The following is a 21,094-nucleotide window of genomic DNA, read 5'->3' as shown; positions in this document are numbered from 1 at the left end:
CGATATACGTCGTCAATATCGGAAGGTTATTGTTCAGGCTCATACAACATGTTTTTTTCGGAAGTGTTTACACAATTATGGCATAATTTTACAACTAGAAAAAAACAAACAATTTTTTTAAAAGCCTTTATTCAAAACACTGTTTAAAACATGTTTTAAACAAAGTGTTTTAAAACACCGTTTGTTTTAAATGCAGCCCTATTTGCAGTTTACTGTAACGATTGCGTACACAACAGTAGCGCATTGAATAGAACGCTAATAGAATGGATTACGAAAAAGTTATAGGCCCGCCGATCGAGAGCACGACTCACACGAACTGCATGACTATCGACTATCAAGTACCCACGTAGATCTCTGGCTTGACGCCAATACGATATACCAATGTCTGAGTTCAATACGCCCCGCGCAGTAAAAACAAAATCAAATCTTACACTGCAGTATCGACACATGTGATAAGTAGGACACAAATTTTGGTCTTCCCCCAACTGGTAACTATTAGGAAATACTCTGGTGACTATAAGCAACCTAATATAGTCTGTTTTCAGAACAAACTCTGTCACAATGCGGTAGGCCTACCTGTGTGAGTGTTGCGATCCTGCTGAATAAGTGAATATATGAGTGAAGAAGTAAGATCAATATAGTTCGACAGGTACACTTTTATTCAGATATAGAATACGAAAATAAACGAAACGACGAAAACAAAATTCTTCCGTTATTGTATTTGCGCTTAATTATGACGAAAATAAAATTCCTCCTTTATTATATTCGAGCTTGATTGCAACTGGACCACGCTTTACATCACGGCGCGGGCAGTGATGGCAGTTAAAATGACAGCAAGCATTCTGCTGACGTAGGAAGTTGCTGCTCCGTTGCACGCATCTGAAACAATTGTGTAGTGATGGCAACTGGATTCTGGAGTATGCAGGCATAGTGATGTTATGTATTCCCGACATTGATTTGTTGCATTCTATTGGTATTGGAAGCTGAAGTATTAAAATAGCGACGCGTGATACATACTTTTACAAATTACTTTAGCTATCGTTTTAGCTGTGGTAAAACGGAAGTCATACCAACCACAATCACTAACTTTGTTACGGGAGTGATTCAAGTCCTCACCAGACATGGGGTGATTACTTCATGATTGTAATCGATTGCGATTACGATTACTTCTGAATGACGCGATTACGATTACGATTACGATTACAGCAAAATCAGGAAGTAGTCGATTACGATTACGATTACATTGGAAAAGTAATCACGATTACTCACGATTACATTTATTTTGCATCTTGGAAGCTATGTTAGAAGCCAATATATGGATTGCACTGAAGAGGCCTAATGAGATAACAAACTCCCTTTAAAAGAGATGCGTCATTTGCTTGCTACGTCATAATGTACCCATTGCCCATTTCTATGGAGTTCAATTTATCGCACCCAATGATTTGCATTCTTGCCAGGGCCATAATTGCAGCACCCTAAATTTCCCAATAGGGTGGGGAGCGAGCTCGAAAAAGGGGACTGAAAAAGTATTTCGTAAACCAACATAAGTTATAGAGTATTTTCGAGTGATCTAATTAACTTGAAAATCTTCCCTAAATCAGTGATTCCCAACCGCGGCTCCGAGCTAACCTACTTGCGGCTCCCATTGACGTTGGAAAATCCAACAAAAATATCATAAAATCAAGTTGAAACAAACAAAAAAATTGATATTCAAAAATTACACTTGCTTGGCTTGGAATCTGGAGTTTCTAATTAAGGGTGGAGACCAATTCCTTTGCTGTCGAGTAGCGATTCTCTACTCAGCAACGATTTCGTTACTAAACTCACGTCAAAAAGTATGCTCACACTCAAATGCGTTTGGATCGTCTCTCAAATTTAAGTATGCTCATCATCAGACTAAATTAAGTGCAGGTGGTGTTGCAACACGTTTTACAACGCTATCTGACCATCAAACCAATGGATCATTTGACTTGATTGTTAAGTTCAACGGCCGCATTGACGGAATGAATGCTTATTCCCCATGATGAAAATGTTTTCATGTCCTATGGTAGTTAATGTGGCCACTGACCATGGTAATTTACAACTTGAGTTGCTATAGACATGCAGTCAGATATAAAGACATGACAATTTGTTTGTGCGTCTCACGAAAGTTTTTCTTCTAGTCTGCTACGCTTGAGCCACTACAATATCGTTTGATTATATAAAAAACCAAGTGGGCCGTGCTACAATAAGTCGGCAGATACGGAATGCAGAAAATCGGCCTGGTGTAACTGACCGTGGTAGTCGACAAACACCAAGATTACCTCAAACAAACAAACTCTACAGGTAAATCTGACCATCGGGGGCTGAGAGAGGATTAAAAATCAATAGTAATATAATGCAATTTTCGACGAAATTCAGTCTTCAACTTGCGATTAACCACCTATGGCGGACGACTTGCTGTTTTGGTCCTGATTCCATAGCTACAACTCATGCTAACATATATAAGCCCATGACAATGGCGGCAGGTCCCAATGTTGAGTAAAGAATTGTGAAATAACGATTGGCGCCCTTTCAAGTGGAGTCATATGAGAATAAGACGAAGCGAAGATTAAATTCTGCCTTCAACTTAATACAGATATTGTACTGCAAGCTGCCGTTACGAGAAACGGCAAAAACGGCTCGGTTTTGATATATATATATCACCAGCTGTTGATTTTTACTGCTTCGTTGTGGAAATGCTCGCCAAGTGCTCGCCAAGCAGCTACGGTCAAATTGCGTTTAACTAAGCATAAGCATAACCAAACATCAACCATAAGTTACTATTTGAAACTAGGCAGAGCGGAGATAAATTATACTGCTCCGAAGTAGTGGCGTGTGAAACGTGTTGATAACCTGATATACAGCACGGCGGGTGTTCTTACAATGACACTAATGTACGACGTACGTATATCGAATATCTATTTAGTGTGGATACTTCTTACGCAATGACGCACAAAGCTAATAGGCTGTTTCTGACGTAATAATGAGCTGTGGCGTTTGAAAATCAGACGATTGTGCTGTCACGAGCCTGGTATAATATCTCTTCCTAGTTCACGAATGTTCAGTTTATGTCATATAGTTCTTGCCAAAATAAAAAGTAATTGTTCTTTCACAGAGAAATCGATTAGATATGGGAAGTAGTCGATTACGATTACGATTACTTCGGAATTTTTTCGAATGTAATCGATTGCGATCAGTGGCGGCTCGTCCTATAGGGCAACTGGGGCATTGCCCCACCTAAAATTATGTTCAATAACAATTCTTTACCATTTACAGACGCACAGCAATCTATATATACCGAGATCACAGCGAAAATCGTATTCTTCTTGTCCTTTCGCTTGTAAATGCCCATATATAGCGAAGTCTCTGCGAAAATCGAATTCTCTTCGTGTTTTTGCTTTGCGAACGCCTAGCCGGGGCATGCCCCGGTAGCGCTCATAACAAGCTTTCACTGTCTATTCTCTCAAAGCCGCGCATAATAAAGAAACAGTGATTTACTCTCTCCTATTCATAAAATTGCCGAGCAGGTGGGGCAACATAGCCTGGTCGCCCTTAAGGTGTGATGTAACAATCGTATCTATATCTGAACTCGGCTACCGTCATATGCGTTTACTCGACCTTTGCTGGTATAGGTCGATTTTGATGGTGTTTCACACCATGATAACTCTTGAAACTTGGTATGTCAAGTCGTGATGGTGGTATTTAACACTGTCCTAAGTTTCAGGGTTTCTACTCAAAGTTTAGGGTAGTAATTCCGTTTCCGAAGTTGAGTGTGTGCTGATCCGTCATGCATCGCAAACAGATTTTACTCAAAAGCCGGTATTGGTATCCCTTGATTTTGACGATGTTTCATACCGAGATCGGTCATGACATTTGGTATGGTAAGTCTTAATGTTAGTATCGGGCGCTGTACCAAGTTTCAAGTTTGTCGCTGAGCTATGTTAGTGGTAATTTCGTTTCCTAAGTCGAGTGAGAGCTGACTCGTCATTTATCGCAAACATATTTTACGCAAAGCCGGTATTGGTCTCCATTGATTTTAACGATGGTGCTTAGCTAGATCCGTCATGAGCTTTGGCATGGTATGTCTTGATTTTAGTATCGAACGCTGTGCCAAGTCTCAAGGTTGGCACTCAATGATTAGGGCAGCAATTTCGTTATCAAGGTCGAGTATGGTAGAGATGTGCGCTGATCTGACACTTAGCCTACCTAACGCATTGCGGATTTCACGCAAAAGCCGGTGTATCTGTGCTAACTCTAACTGTGTTCCATGCTGAGATAGGTGATGAGATGATGATATCATGAAACAGTTTACTAACATCCTCGGTTTGCATTCAAATATTTAGTTTTATTTTATATTCTCCAATGTCAATTCCACCGTGAAATTGTGGCCTTCAGGCCATTTGCTTACAATTACAACCCCTGTCAAGCACGATAGCTGTTTCGTTTTCGATGACGGCTAACAGCTGATTGCTTGATCAGCCTATTCCTCAGTATATTTTACGCAAAATTCGGTGTTGGTCTGTTCGTATTAATTTTGACGGTGTACCATGCCGAAAACGGTCATGAGGCTACTTCTCGATGATTTCATGTAACAGTGTACCAAGTTTTCGGCTTTCATCGACGTATTTATTCGGTAATATATTTTCTAAAGGCGATTTTGCAGCAGACATATTGACACTATTATAGACCGTAAGCCGTATGTGTCGTGTGACAGTCTGCAGCCTCAAGGCCAAAATCTCCTATGCTGTACCGGGACCGAATTTCCGAGGCTGCTATCCGTAGTTCTTCAGAATGATGTTTTGGATTCAATATGACATGTCCAATCTATGAGATAACAATTGCGTATGTGTCCGAACTCGTTGGCCTTTCCAGTTGGGCTTTCGCAATCTCTCGAGTTATAGTCTTTTCCATTTCTGCAGATAATTAGTCAGGTATAGTGCGAACATGAACCTTGTCGAATCTTTGTTCCGTACGCCGTTTACACAGTTACCACACGAAAAGTCACAGCTCACCGGCAGACCTCTCGCGGCGCATACGTTAAAATCACTGTTGTCGAGAATTTCGTGTTACCGTACCACCAAGTTACTTGTTTACGTTGGAAAACGCCATGGTAACGTCATCTTGATAAAAAGTCGCTTGCAGCCGTTGCCCCACCACCCGATATTGTCACGAGCCGCCACTGATTGCGATTACGATTACTTGAAAATGCTGTAATCGTCGTAATCGATTACGATTACTAATCGCGATTACCCCATGTCTGGTCCTCACTGTGTGTGTTTATTATCAAAGTCAATTCTAAATCAAGGCTGAAGTTGGAGCAGTAGTGAAAGCATAAAAAGAACTTGATGTCGAATCTATTTTGCAAACGTATGCATCTTTTTATCTGATTTGCATTTTGATCACTAACATTTCGCTATCATTCGTGTATATCGTTAAAGCGTTCGCTATTACGGTATGGATAATACAGATACAGAGCTCGCTGCTTTTAGGGAAATTCTTTCTTCAGTTGATAGAACATTCTTCCCACATATACTTACTAGAAATAAATGAGGCAGTGTTGTAATGTATCAGCGATCACAACGATGAGCGTAGCCATGATGTAAATTGTGGATGGAGCAATTGTTTCAAATGACTGAGTACTAGGGCTCTTTAAATATGACTTTTTTTCTCAAATCGTACTGGCTACTTGATAAAATTGTTAGGATACCTAATTTAAGCCTACAAACCAACTTTGATTCAATTCCAACCAGTAGCCGCATTGCTACAGGAGAAGAAAGTTTCTATTTATTATATCACAACGATGAGCGTAGCCAGGATGTAAATTGTGGCTGGAGCAATTGTTTTAAATAACTGAGTACGTATGTCCGTTGTGACGTAGTGAAATCGAATGGAGTCAGAATGTCCAAGTAGAACTCCTGCAGAGGCATTCGCGTCTAACCGAAGAGATAACGCATTGGTAGAGCGTCTGGCGTGTCGATCTGCACCGGCTCCAAATACGTTTGGTAGGACCAAAAATATGTTTATCAAACTGGTATCCACGACTTCCCCGCTGAGTTATCGGCAGCTCAGGAGTGCATGGACTTTGAAATGGTTGCGTTTACTCGATAACCTTAAAGTTACTTGGCATCTCCATAGCGGTGGTTCAGAGGTAAACAAACTTCGTCACTTTTGGTCTACGCCTTTTACCGCAACCGTCACTAATAAAATGACGTCCGTTAATTTTATACCGTCACGCAGCTACTAATGTGCGCACTCGACACGGCACTTCTACAGGAATTCGTATTGCATATTGTAAAATAACGAAGTATACACTACATGCATAATGTCGCCTCGTTGCGTCACTGACACTATGATTTCAACTAAAATAAAATCGGTGGTGAATTATCTAATACCTGTAGAGCAGAGGCACGTTTCGATCTTAAGTCCCAAATTCACTTCCGTACACGCGTTGCTAGTAGCGGCAGCTCCTGTGACCATAGGCACGTAGCACGACCTTACGGCGACGTCTGAAAGTTAAGGATTTTCATTAACATAACACTTGAATTCTATGCTTTCACCCGATCTAGCTATAAACACTTTGGATGCAAAAAAATGTAAAACAGTGACTTCATTAGCAGTATCGACTTCTTACCGCTCGTTGTTATCTTGGCACATTGGGTTACAGAACTTGAACAGTCTGTTAACTGGTAGTTTGACGACCCTCCAACGTAACATTTGATTCCAAACGCTGTAAGTATAATGATTCATGAGTCGAAAGTGCCAAACATATAGATTGACAAATAGTAGTTAACACGCAATGCCAAGTGGGTATTCTCCACAACGGTATAGAAATATATGATCGAATAAGATAAAACGGTAACTAATTAAATGACGAAATGTATTAGCCCTGACTATCAATAGAGAATAAGCCTTTACATTCTTAATTAGTGGTGATGTGAATGAGAATTAGATTTATAATCTGTCTACAGCAGTGGTTCTCAAACTTCAAAAAAAAATCACAAATCGATCCCTAGGCAATATTGTAAGTGACTCACGGTCCCTTACAAAATCACCACAGAACAACACGTTTGATTTTATAGTGTCAATGGGACAGGTGTAGCCGTAGCCGACCGACTGACCAGCTCGGCTGCGTATGGTTGTGTACAACATACGGTGATAATTCTGGGCCATGGCATTTAGTGATCTTTTTGGCAGCGAGCTTCACGTGATGTCGCATCTTGGCAATACCTTCATATATCTAGGTGTGTCCTGGCAGGGAAATGGTCAACTCCTAGATGCCGATGATGAAATTAAATATTTCTGCACCGAAATACACTATTTTATGTTGATTACCGATATAATTTTGGGCCATCATCGATTTTGGTTTAAAATTAAGTTGCGTGAATTTTTTTTTTCTAAAATTTGTTCATTTTTTTGGATCGTTTGAATTTTTGGAACGTGCTTCGCGGTCCTAGAAAATTGTGTTGCGTACCCCTAAAGGACCGTGGACCTCAGTTTGATGAATGCAAGTATATACCTCTATTTTATCAAACAGCGTCAATTTCATAACCATAATCTGAAACAGTCAAATTTCCAAGCATATCTTCCGACCTGTGTGAGTGAGGCAGCACATTCGTAATATTCCAGTCGGTGACGGTAGCTCTCAACTATATGCTGTTTGAACCGATTCAGAATTCTGTATTGAATCCCAAACAGCCGATTTATACGATAAAGACCACTAACATTACATGCTCTCTAAATACTGCAAGTTACAAGTACTGCGAAAGCAGGGACTTATTCTTAAGCCACCTGTGAAGCAGCGTTAACAAACTCACCCGACCCCACGCATATCCATAGCACGCATGCTGCAAGCAAAATGACCTTCATTTTGATGTCAAAGTGTCAAGAATACAAAAACTCGATTTCTGCAAATGCAAGAAGTAGAATATGTTTGACGCGGAGTATTTTTCCAGATTCAAGACAGCACTTTGTAAGCCCCCTAACACATATATATTAAACCCAACATTAACAATTATATCACAATTATACCATAGGCCTACATTTGGTGGGATTCGTGTTTGATCACTCGAGTCAGGATTTGACTCCAGTCACTACCCTAAAATGTCTTGAGTGGACTCGGACTTGAAGATATCAAATGAATCGTAATTAAGAGACGAATTTTCGATCCAATTTTCAAGTCAATGAATGTTCCGGTTTCGCAAAACCAATTAGTCCTGAATTAACTGGATTGGATTGCATTTCCGTTTACGTTTTCGATATGGGATAGTTCCATCCGCAGCGCCATTACAGACAAAACAGCTTCTGCATACGCTTGCATGGGCACTGCGCATGGGCAATTGTTTCAAATGACTGAGTACTAGGGCTCTTTAAATATGACTTTTTTTCTCAAATCGTACTGGCTACTTGATAAAATTGTTAGGATACCTAATTTAAGCCTACAAACCAACTTTGATTCAATTCCAACCAGTAGCCGCATTGCTACAGGAGAAGAAAGTTTCTATTTATTATATCACAACGATGAGCGTAGCCAGGATGTAAATTGTGGCTGGAGCAATTGTTTTAAATAACTGAGTACGTATGTCCGTTGTGACGTAGTGAAATCGAATGGAGTCAGAATGTCCAAGTAGAACTCCTGCAGAGGCATTCGCGTCTAACCGAAGAGATAACGCATTGGTAGAGCGTCTGGCGTGTCGATCTGCACCGGCTCCAAATACGTTTGGTAGGACCAAAAATATGTTTATCAAACTGGTATCCACGACTTCCCCGCTGAGTTATCGGCAGCTCAGGAGTGCATGGACTTTGAAATGGTTGCGTTTACTCGATAACCTTAAAGTTACTTGGCATCTCCATAGCGGTGGTTCAGAGGTAAACAAACTTCGTCACTTTTGGTCTACGCCTTTTACCGCAACCGTCACTAATAAAATGACGTCCGTTAATTTTATACCGTCACGCAGCTACTAATGTGCGCACTCGACACGGCACTTCTACAGGAATTCGTATTGCATATTGTAAAATAACGAAGTATACACTACATGCATAATGTCGCCTCGTTGCGTCACTGACACTATGATTTCAACTAAAATAAAATCGGTGGTGAATTATCTAATACCTGTAGAGCAGAGGCACGTTTCGATCTTAAGTCCCAAATTCACTTCCGTACACGCGTTGCTAGTAGCGGCAGCTCCTGTGACCATAGGCACGTAGCACGACCTTACGGCGACGTCTGAAAGTTAAGGATTTTCATTAACATAACACTTGAATTCTATGCTTTCACCCGATCTAGCTATAAACACTTTGGATGCAAAAAAATGTAAAACAGTGACTTCATTAGCAGTATCGACTTCTTACCGCTCGTTGTTATCTTGGCACATTGGGTTACAGAACTTGAACAGTCTGTTAACTGGTAGTTTGACGACCCTCCAACGTAACATTTGATTCCAAACGCTGTAAGTATAATGATTCATGAGTCGAAAGTGCCAAACATATAGATTGACAAATAGTAGTTAACACGCAATGCCAAGTGGGTATTCTCCACAACGGTATAGAAATATATGATCGAATAAGATAAAACGGTAACTAATTAAATGACGAAATGTATTAGCCCTGACTATCAATAGAGAATAAGCCTTTACATTCTTAATTAGTGGTGATGTGAATGAGAATTAGATTTATAATCTGTCTACAGCAGTGGTTCTCAAACTTCAAAAAAAAATCACAAATCGATCCCTAGGCAATATTGTAAGTGACTCACGGTCCCTTACAAAATCACCACAGAACAACACGTTTGATTTTATAGTGTCAATGGGACAGGTGTAGCCGTAGCCGACCGACTGACCAGCTCGGCTGCGTATGGTTGTGTACAACATACGGTGATAATTCTGGGCCATGGCATTTAGTGATCTTTTTGGCAGCGAGCTTCACGTGATGTCGCATCTTGGCAATACCTTCATATATCTAGGTGTGTCCTGGCAGGGAAATGGTCAACTCCTAGATGCCGATGATGAAATTAAATATTTCTGCACCGAAATACACTATTTTATGTTGATTACCGATATAATTTTGGGCCATCATCGATTTTGGTTTAAAATTAAGTTGCGTGAATTTTTTTTTTCTAAAATTTGTTCATTTTTTTGGATCGTTTGAATTTTTGGAACGTGCTTCGCGGTCCTAGAAAATTGTGTTGCGTACCCCTAAAGGACCGTGGACCTCAGTTTGATGAATGCAAGTATATACCTCTATTTTATCAAACAGCGTCAATTTCATAACCATAATCTGAAACAGTCAAATTTCCAAGCATATCTTCCGACCTGTGTGAGTGAGGCAGCACATTCGTAATATTCCAGTCGGTGACGGTAGCTCTCAACTATATGCTGTTTGAACCGATTCAGAATTCTGTATTGAATCCCAAACAGCCGATTTATACGATAAAGACCACTAACATTACATGCTCTCTAAATACTGCAAGTTACAAGTACTGCGAAAGCAGGGACTTATTCTTAAGCCACCTGTGAAGCAGCGTTAACAAACTCACCCGACCCCACGCATATCCATAGCACGCATGCTGCAAGCAAAATGACCTTCATTTTGATGTCAAAGTGTCAAGAATACAAAAACTCGATTTCTGCAAATGCAAGAAGTAGAATATGTTTGACGCGGAGTATTTTTCCAGATTCAAGACAGCACTTTGTAAGCCCCCTAACACATATATATTAAACCCAACATTAACAATTATATCACAATTATACCATAGGCCTACATTTGGTGGGATTCGTGTTTGATCACTCGAGTCAGGATTTGACTCCAGTCACTACCCTAAAATGTCTTGAGTGGACTCGGACTTGAAGATATCAAATGAATCGTAATTAAGAGACGAATTTTCGATCCAATTTTCAAGTCAATGAATGTTCCGGTTTCGCAAAACCAATTAGTCCTGAATTAACTGGATTGGATTGCATTTCCGTTTACGTTTTCGATATGGGATAGTTCCATCCGCAGCGCCATTACAGACAAAACAGCTTCTGCATACGCTTGCATGGGCACTGCGCTTTAGATATGATGTGGTCTTCCATCGACGTTTTTTGACCCCCAACAATGCCAATACGACCGTAAACCAAACTTTACGCTGATTGGTCGAGAGACATTGGCCATGGATACGGCGCAGCAACGGAGGACGCTGCATTTACCTAAGCCTAGCTGACGCTACCATGTATTCCTATAGCCGTGTGGACTGTATAAAAACGACAAGATTACAGATAAATGTTTATTTCTTCATCAATAACAGAATTATTAGGAAAGGAAATAAAATATTTAGTAACATATACTAAAATATTTTGCCGAAATACTGCTCTGGTTATAAATGCAGTGCCTCCAATGGCAATGAACTGGGGAAGAACATATATTGCCATTCATTTCCTCCCAACGCAAAGGACAGGAAGACTTGGGAATGCAGAGAAAGAAAGCAGGACTTCCAGCCCACTCCCACAAGCTTCATTTGCTCAAAAAAGCCCTACTTGATCACCTCTTGTCGTTACACTAACAATGTTGCCCTACCTCGCCCAGACATTGCTTCATTGATCATTTGCTACCATCGTTTAATTTTTCTTTTCTTTTATTTTTTTAACTACTGTAACTTTTTTTTAAAGCCAGACTGTTTAGAGTCAAGTGTACCTGTTTGATGCTGGTGTGATCCGACTAGATGACCTTCACGGTCTTATCGATCATTCCTATCTAATACCGAATACTGTGCAAACATATTTTTTGTACCACCATCACTGCTGTGTGTTATGTATTTTGGTTTGATGAAAATAAAGACTCTCCCTCTCTCTCTCTCTCTCATCGCCGACCTCACTGCAGTTGCAGTGATTTAAAAAGCCCAGAAATCACAGTGAGCCGAGCTATAAGTCGGCAGCAAAAGACCCGATGAATCGCGAGCGAGTGCATGAGAGAGCGGAAAGAATGTCAAAGACAAGAAGAAATGCATTGATCAGTTCAAATACTGTCATGACGTGGGGTACAAAGCCTTACAGGCTAAAAGCACCACCGTTGTGTACAATGATAATAATAATAATAATAATAATAATTTGCTCCTACCGCTTTTGCAAGGAAGATTTTGCTGCAAGTGCATTATAGATCAGTGGCTCTCAACCGCCGGTCCGCGGACCGGTGCCGGTCCGCGACGACATTCCTGCCGGTCCGCGATGAATATTACAATTTTATACTTTAATTTCAAGATGCAATGATGAAGGCTTGTCCTTTGATAAAATAAATAAAACATCTAATCTTAAACTGACTCAAAACTTCCTGAGGTAACATTAGGGCTAGAAACATGTTCGACTTGACTTTAAGTACAAAACGTTTCATTTGACGACATGCGAGCGACAAATACAGAACAGATACGAGCTCACTCATTACTAAGCATCGCAGTTCGATCATTGGTTTTCGATTCATTTATTTTGTGCAGGACCGTAACTGGGGCACCCCAAACCGCCCAATTGGAGAGGGGCCGAGCTTGACAAGGGCCCAAAATTATTTCGCATATGAATATAAATCATAGCGTTTTATTTGAAACTTTTTCCAACATTTCTCAATTTCTTTTCGGGCTTTGCACGATTTAGTGTTCCTAAATGTCTTGCTTATTAGGTGCCCTTCTCTGAGAAATACGCATGATTTATAGGCATTTCGGCGTTAGCCATTGCCGCACCACGACGTATCCACACATAATGAAGTCTAGGTTAGCATAGGGGACTCCGAAATTTGGGCCTAAAATTCGACCGCGAGAAAAGCGCTTCAGTCGTGAATGATCGAAAATTGTCGCCATTGTCGCGATAAGCTACGTAAACTCTCTGCTTACGCTGAGTAGAATGGATGCGATCACAAGTACAGGTGAAAATATCAACCCAAGTGTAGGGTCTTGGGGCGAAGCCCCCGGAAGTTTGGCGTATCGCCCTGTGGGGGCCCCAAGATCAACGTTTTTGGGGGTGGGCTGACGAAGTGCTTTTTCGGCCCGGATTTGCGGATGGCCGGTATAGATGCTGTAATGTGTTTTCTTGCGGCACGCACTGTATTCGCAGTTGCCGGAGTAGCCTGCGTCTGGTGGCAGTGGGCAATGAGCAAGGTAGCACGACAAGGTGCTCGGTTCGACTCCGATACTCTTCTTCTCTTGATATTGTCGGTCGGTATTGAGTTGGCGTGGCCATTTAAACCCACGGCCTTTGCCGCGAAAGACTGTAAACGACTCTCAGCGGTAGCACGTTTATCTGGACAAGGCAATTTTACCTCGACTTGGCAGACTCACTACCATAAAATCCCATGGATGCCATCGTAAATATTATTAAATACGATCAAAACCCTCCAAATGTCACTCTCTAGCATCATATAATTGCCAAAAACGGTTGCATGCTTTACATTTTGGCTTCTTTTCAATTTTGACAGTTCACCGGTCCGCCAGACATTTTTTGAAATTTTACCGGTCCGCGAGGCGAAAAAGGTTGAGAACCACTGTTATAGATACACCAAAGCAGTTCATAAAATCACGTTTAGAGAGAGGTATGATTCCCAGTCACAATCTCCGTGGTGAAGCAGAAGATACGCGCATTGCAAAAAGGCGGACCCTGAACTCCATTCCGTGTCAACTTTCTCCCTCCAATGTTGTGGATGCTGCACATGCAAATCCTAAATTGTCATCTGGTGATCCTGATCTAGAATCCCCATCGTGTAGCCTTGAAATGGAATCTTCAACGCTATCACACGAATCTTAGGGTTAGAAGCCAACAAAGTTAGTCATATGCAGATTAGCTACCTTGCCCACAGGACATCAGAACAGAGATAATGAGCAGAATGGGGTAAATACATAGGGCTCTTCGACTCACAAGTAGCAATCTTGGTAGGGTTTTAGACTGCTTTGAGGGGAACAAGTCATGCTGCAGGTACTCCATATCCACCATCTCTTTTCAAATCACTTCAAGGACAGGGGAAGCGAGTGGCGCAGTTGGTTAAACACTGCAGTCACGACACCAATGGACGTGGGTTCGAATCACGGTTCTGACCCGCTTCTACGTGTCGGAGGTTTCTCTGGGCCCTCATCGCCGACCTCACTGCAACTGTAGTGCATTGAAAAGCCCAGACTGAAAGTGAGCCGTGCTACAAGTCGGCAGCAACGACCTCGATGGGAACGCTTGGGAGCGAGAGAGAATGAAGAATGACTGCGAGAGAGATTGAAAGACGTTCCCAAGAATACTAAAAGCAAAGACCTCTGAACATTATGAAATTCATGTCGTGGAGCACAAGGCCTAAACGGCGATAAGCTCCACTGTGTTGTACCCATTAATACATACATACATACATACTTCAAGGACAATACAGCATGAACAGGGATTCAATATTGTGGGGGTTCTCGCACGAAGAAAGGGCTATTCAAAACTACTGAAGATCACTCATGTGAATGTAGCAAAGATTGGTCTAGTTTTTTTCTTTCTTTTCATGTGGAAATCTGGGTTGTTCACCTGATAGAGTGATTCTAGCTGAGCAGACCTCATCTGCAGTTTGTGTGCTTAAGGTAAGGTGCCCCTGGAAATATCGTAACAACATAGTCGACGAGCTCATGAAATTTGAACTGGGGAAGAAATCACAGAAAGGGAGTTTTATTTGACTGCTGCTAGATATTTACAAGTAAACCACTCTTATTGGCATCAAATTCAGGCCGAATGTATGCCACAAATAGGCCTGCCTTCTTACTCTGCATTTCCAAGCCTTCCTGTCCTTTGCGTTGGAAGGAAATGAGTGGAAATATCTGTTCTTACCCAGTTCGTTGCCATTGGTGGCACTGCATTTATAAACACAGCAGTATTTCGGCAATATATTTTAGTATATGTTACTAAATATTTTATTTACTTTCCTAATAATTCTGTTATTGATGAAGAAATAAACATTTATCTGTAATCTTGTGGTTTTTATACAGTCTACACGGTCATAGGAATACATCGTAGTGCCAACTAGGCTTAGGTAAATGCAGAGTCCTCCGTTACTGCGCCGTATCCATGGCCATTGTCTCTCGACCAATCAGCGTAAAGTTTGGTTTACGGCCGTATTGGCATTGTTGAGGGTCAAAAAACGTCGATGGAAGACCACATCATATCGAAAGCGCAGTGCCCATGCAAGCGTATGGAGAAGCTGTTTTGTCTGTAATGGCGCTGCTGATGGAACTATCCCATATCGAAAACGTAAACGGAAATGCAATCCAATCCAGTTAATTCAGGACTAATTGGTTTTGCGAAACTAATTGGTTTACGGCCGTATACTATGGTTGGGCAAAATCGAGTAGCCTGCCTAAGTGATTCGATCCTGAATCACGCATCATGCTTCGAGTCAAGTACCACTCATTATGACGCCATAACAGTATATAATATGACACAGGTCAAATATGTACCTTTTATGCCACCACAAAGAATATAATGCCCGTTATCCATCACATTGAAGATACACATTGTCTGTTGCGATACGGCCAATCATGGTTGCAAGGCTACCACAGTGGAAAATAGTATCATAAATTTAATTCTCGTTGGTAAATTAACTTCGAGTGGCGAAGAGCGAATAACTTCAGTACTCGAAAAAATCGTTTTTTGCTACTCGACTCGAATCATTAAAATTAATATCGATTCAGATTCGAGTACCCGAATTATTGTGCCCAGCCCTAGCCAATACTCGTCGTTAGCTCTTCCAGGGATGCGGTTTGGACAATCATGTGCACTGATCTGGCGGCATGCTGGGACGTATCGTACGATACGTAAGGCTACATACCACCAAATGGCAATCTGGTAGTTGGCACTTAAACGTTTAATACAACTATAAGCGCTACCGTATTAGAAGTAAGCCCTTGTGGAAAAATTCGTGAGAATAACTTTTCCAAGCAAACATGGTGTAGCACACCAATTTATTATACGCACGAGCCGCATCTATGTACAGTAGGGTTACCATATTCTTGTGAGGCAAATTCCGGACAGTCTTCAGCGCCCACTAGCGGATTTAAAAATGAGGTGACATATTGTCTGTCAATATGACGTCACACTAGCAAAGCATTGGCCATCGACTGTATAGTGCAGTGGTCGGGAACCTTTTTTGCCCGAATAGCCATATTGGCCCTATTTTTTCCATATCAAGTCCCAAAGAGCCATACATGCCAATCACGTCACAATTGAAGATTCGTGACGTCATGGAAATTCGATTGTGACGTCATCGTAACACCAATTCGAACTCACTACATGGGATTCCTCGTGTGCGCCGTATTTTCTCTGTGAAAACTGGTATTTAGTGTTCGAAAATAAAGCTCGAAACGAGAGGTAAGGCACAGACGGACCAAGCCTCACCATGGATAACGCAATTCATCGTAAGTTGCTTAGAACTTATAATAACCGATATTAATCGAATGTGACTGTCACACTGATTCGGAAAATCTAAATACTTGTCGACTTCTCAATTCTCGAAGCATTCGGTGGTAACTAACGTTGGGCTATACGCATAGATTTTATCGCTGGTACATAGAGCTATTACTTACCAATCAATAACGTGGATAGCTATCGCGTTTTTTGTAATTGGAGTTTGTAATTGTGCATGTCACATCCACAACAGTTCATTTCGCGCCGGAGCTCAGGAAGACAATATGTATTTGAAAACTTCGTTTTTAAATTGGCGTCGCCATGTCTGCTATGCTCTTTGACTAATCAACGTATCGCACAAATCAAGATTTCGAGTCGGGTACATAGAATTCGCGAGTAACTTAAATTCGATGATTTTGAAAAGAGGGGGTCCGATCCCCTATACCTGAACACCGCATACCTGTCAAAGACACGTTTATGCTGCCACGAGAATAATTATTCTGGCCATGATGAAAATTCACCAACAAGTCGCTGCAATATTGATTAATTCAGCACAAAAATGAATATTTGGAAAAGAGCCATATCTTATACCCAAAAGAGCCATATATGGCTCGCGAGCCATAGGTTCCCGACCACTGGTATAGTGTATACAGCAGTGGTAATGTTACGCGAAGGTCTTCGAGGTGGTACGCGAGTAGATTCTGTTTTTTTCGACCGAAGGGAGTTATTGGTTAAAGTCGGGTTGATTTTGAGTTTTCGAAGCCGCCGTCGTCGTGAAGGTCGTCGTCGTTGGTAGGGGCTATCGCGCAAGTGACGGCCTACGGCAAAGAGATCTAGTCGTAAAGCATTGGGTTTCTTACCTAACCAAATTTCGTTTTAGTATATTTGACCACAAGAATTTGATATGGATCCACTACAGAAATCATCTATTGCGCCTTAAAATGCACCTCAACACGGCGGAAACATTTTTACCACATTCGGAGACCTTATCTTATGTAGGTGGTACGCGAGCACTGCATAAAAACTCGAAATCTTACTTGATATACAGGAATGGAGAGGAGCATAGGTCATGAATTGGGCCATCTGTAATGCGGGCTCTGGTGATTGCTACTTGCTAGAGTCTGCAATTGATTTCTCCACGGTCCGGATGAAATCGTCTGGCGGGCCGCGTCTGGCCTTTCAGGATTGTGTTCGACAGCCCTGCTATACTGTTAGGTCGGTACGGCTATCAGGTTATGTGTTTTAATCAGGTCCGAAACAACATTTTTTCTGCCCCCTTACACCGAAAAAATAACACTGATCTTGGGCCCACATACGGTAGTCGATGTAACTTCTTGGGCTCTTACAATATGCATTTTGCTGTTAAATTTTTTGAATGACTTCTATCAATATTATTGATTATTCCATATATTAGGCTACTATAAAATGCACTAGCAGGTGGCACATCCGGTGATTTCCAACTTTTTATGGTCGCAACCTCAGTTCCAACTTCAGAATGTTCCGTGGCCCAGCTCCAAACTTGATAAGCTGATTACTAAAAAAATCAGCTTGCCGAAAGTTACGGCATAGGAAGCTGATTATACGTCCAACATCATCGCGATCCCAAGATAAAGGAAAACGATCTCAAGATTCGGAACCACTGTCTGTGACTGAAGCATCCAATCGGCCTTATAACAAACTCTAGTAATTTACCGTTAGCTTATAATTGCGATTACAATCAGATTTATTTCAGTATATGATGGTTATTTATATTTATTTTCATTGCTAATTTGGGAGGGTGGTGCCTGATGTCCATACTAATATCAATATACGTTACATTAACTCGCACGCTGCGCGAAGAAAGAATTTTTAATAGCATTAATCTGCTTAAAAATAATATTGTTTATGTTGAGCCTTCAAAATTCCGGACATTTAGGCATATTTTAGAAATTCCTCCCGGACGCAGATTTTTCAGTGAAATTCCGGACATGTCCGGGAAATTCCGGACGTATGGCAACCCTAAGTAGGGTTACCATATTTTTGTTACATGAATTCCGGACGGTCTTTAGCGCCCACTAGTGGATTTCAAATGAGGTATGGGCACATTGTCGATCCTTATGACGTCACACCAGCAAAGCTTTGTCCATCGGCTAGAGGTGGTCACGATCCGGTTCAGGAGTATGTGCCTGTGTCTTGTAAGTTGTAACCAGGGCCGAAGTCACATTTTTTCAGCCCCCTTCTGCACAAATAAACACTGATTTTGGGCCCACCGTAGGGTAATCGATGCAACTTCTGCGGGCTACTACGTATATGCATTTGATTGTTAAATGATTTGAATGAAATATGTCAATAATATTGGTTCTTCCATATATCACTACATAATTTTGATCTTCTCTCCGCCCACATGCGATCAGAGATAGCGGTAGAGCAGGTGGATGATGATGACTTCGAAAATGCAGGAGCGTAATTGTAGATCGTTAAGTCATGTTCATGTCACACCGACAAGACTATTTATCAGCCTAATGCCGGTGCCCACTGCACCACCGAGCTACATAAGCACCGCACAACCGTGGTTCCCAATCTTTTATGGTCGCGACTCCGTATCCAATTTGCCGTGGTCCAGCTCCAAATTTGGCCTAAACCGCCCCTATGAATATACCGTTATCTTGTAATTGCGATTACAATTAGACGTATTTCTGTGGATAAATGCTATTTTATCTAAGCTTGATAGCAGTTTTTGCGAGGGTGGTAGTCCCCATATTGAAACCAATATATGTGATGCTAAATCGCGCGCAGCGCGAAGAAATTTTTTATATAGGTAGCATAAATCTGCCCAAAATAATACTGTTTGTCTTGATTTACGAAAAAATTATGAGCTTATACTTCAAGCCTTCAAAATTCCGGACATTTAAGCATATTTTAGAAATTCCTCCCGGACGCAGTTTTAACAGTGAAATTCCGGACATGTCCGGGAAATTCCGGACGTATGGCAACCCTACCCCATGGGTGCCAAAGACCAACGTTTGGACTGGGGGACTAATTGCTGTTTTGGTCCTGATTCTAGCTACAACCTACGCTAGCATGATATATATGGCTTTGGCGGCAGGTCCCAAATGTTGAGTAAAGATTTGTGAAATAACGATTGGCGCCCGTTTCAAGTATAGAGTCACATGAGAATAAGATGAAGAGAACATAAAATTCTGCCTTCAACTCAATACAGATAATGTACTGCAAGCTGCCATTACGAGAAACGGCAAAAACGGCTCGGTTATGATATATATTAGCAGTTGTTGACTTTCAATGCTTCGTTGTGGAAACCGTAACGTTTTATTTGATGAGTACAAAATTTTAAATCTTTGTCCGGTGTACGTATGTACTATATGGGCCTACTGCTCGCCAAGCAGCAACGGTCAAACTGCATTTAACTAAGCATAACCAAACAACAATACACAAGTTACTATTTTAAACTACGCAGAGTGGTGACTAATTATCCTGCTGCGAGGTACTGCCGTGTGGAACGTGTTGATAACTGGATATACAGCAAGGCGGGTGTTCTTTCAATCACACTTATGTACGACGTACGTACATCGAATATCCATTTACAGTGGATAGCCTACTTCTTACGCAATGACTAGCAAAGCTAATAGGCTACTTCTGACGTAATAATGAGCAATATCAATTGAAAACCAGACGTTCGTGCTATCACGGACCTGGTATAATATCTCTTCCTTGTTCACGAATGTTCAGTTCATTTCATAGTCCTTGCAGACATGGGGTGATTACTCCATGAATGTAATCGATTGCGATTACGATTACTTCTGAATCACGCGATTACGATTACGATTACGATTACTGCAAAATCAGGAAGTAGTCGATTACGATTACGATTACACTGGGAAAGTAATCACGATTACTCACGATTACATTTATTTTGCATCGTAGTAGTTATATTGGAAGACAATACATGGATTGCGCTGAATAGGCCTAATGATATAACAACTGTCTTTACAAAAGATGGGACATTTCCTTGTTACGTCATAATGTGCCCATTGCCCATTTTATAGAGGACGGTTTATCGCACACAACGTTTTGCATTATTGCCAGGTCCATCACTGCCGCACCCCGAATTCCCCTATAGGGTGGGGAGCGTGGTTGGAGGATAGGCTACTCAAAAGTATTTCGTAAACCAACATAAATTAGAGTATTTTCGAGAGATTTCATCAACTTGGAAATTCGCTTTGAGCTTTGCGATTTAAATGTCTCTTGATGGATTGATTTCGAAATGCATACGCCTCCCCCTCAAGAAATAAAGCATGCATCATTCATAGTAATAGGCCTTAAGGTGCCATTCAATACCGCTTCTCGACACATCAAAAGACATATGCAGTTTCGGTCAACATGAGACTCCACGAAGTGTGCTACTAAAGAAAGACATTGGCGGAAACTTAGGGTATGTGTCCATTGTCAATAGCCGAGCAGGGTGGGCGTGACTAAGAGTCCATTCCTTTCAATCTGAGCCCACGATGCAAATGCCACCCGGGCACCCACAGAGCATTAGACATGACAATTCGTGAGTGCGTCTCACGCAAGTTTTTCTTTTAGTCTGCTATGTTGGGGCCACTACAATCAATATCTTTTGGCTATATAACAGACTGGAGGTCACGAATTAACAGCATACAATAAAGTGATTATTGCAAGATACCAGATGTTATAATGATGAATTA

At 41.3% G+C, this 21,094-nt stretch overlaps 1 protein-coding gene and 2 long non-coding RNA genes across 3 annotated transcripts in view; 1 reads left to right on the top strand and 2 right to left on the bottom strand.

Annotated features, from left to right (window-relative positions):
* The window catches only part of LOC145457855 (uncharacterized), a 383,081-nt gene that overhangs the window by 257,532 nt on the left and 104,455 nt on the right, over positions 1-21,094 (top strand). The gene's annotated exons all lie outside the window — the stretch shown is intronic.
* Positions 637-7,964, bottom strand: LOC145434396 (uncharacterized). Its single transcript, XM_080311749.1, has 4 exons — positions 7,836-7,964; positions 6,653-6,748; positions 6,414-6,527; positions 637-879 (listed from the first exon to the last, which is right to left on the bottom strand). The coding sequence occupies exons 1-4, from the start codon at positions 7,885-7,887 to the stop codon at positions 794-796; spliced, it is 348 nt and encodes a 115-aa protein (XP_080167875.1). The 5' UTR covers positions 7,888-7,964; the 3' UTR covers positions 637-793.
* The window catches only part of LOC145457805 (uncharacterized), a 569,341-nt gene continuing 557,338 nt past the window's right edge, over positions 9,092-21,094 (bottom strand). Inside the window, exons 2-4 of the long non-coding RNA XR_013920975.1 lie at positions 10,553-10,644; positions 9,370-9,465; positions 9,092-9,244 (exon numbers count right to left, since the gene is read on the bottom strand). This is a non-coding gene — a long non-coding RNA (uncharacterized LOC145457805). The remainder of the gene's footprint in view (positions 9,245-9,369; positions 9,466-10,552; positions 10,645-21,094) is intronic.

This window comes from Botryllus schlosseri, chromosome 2 (assembly GCF_051294905.1).
Source record: "Botryllus schlosseri isolate E-star chromosome 2, Bs_hap1, whole genome shotgun sequence".
Taxonomy (NCBI): Eukaryota; Metazoa; Chordata; class Ascidiacea; order Stolidobranchia; family Styelidae; genus Botryllus; species Botryllus schlosseri.
Note: the sequence above shows the minus strand (reverse complement) of the source record. Positions and strands in the feature narration are given on the sequence as shown.

Coding starts and splice junctions, on each gene's coding strand:
- LOC145434396 (XM_080311749.1), bottom strand. CDS start 7,887: ATGAAGGTCATTTTGCTTGCAGCATGCGTGCTATGGATATGCGTGGGG. Junction 6,749..7,835: donor ATGGATATGCGTGGGGTCGG/GTGAGTTTGTTA, acceptor TTATACTTACAG/CGTTTGGAATCAAATGTTAC. Junction 880..6,413: donor AACGTGCCTCTGCTCTACAG/GTATTAGATAAT, acceptor CAATTGTTTCAG/ATGCGTGCAACGGAGCAGCA.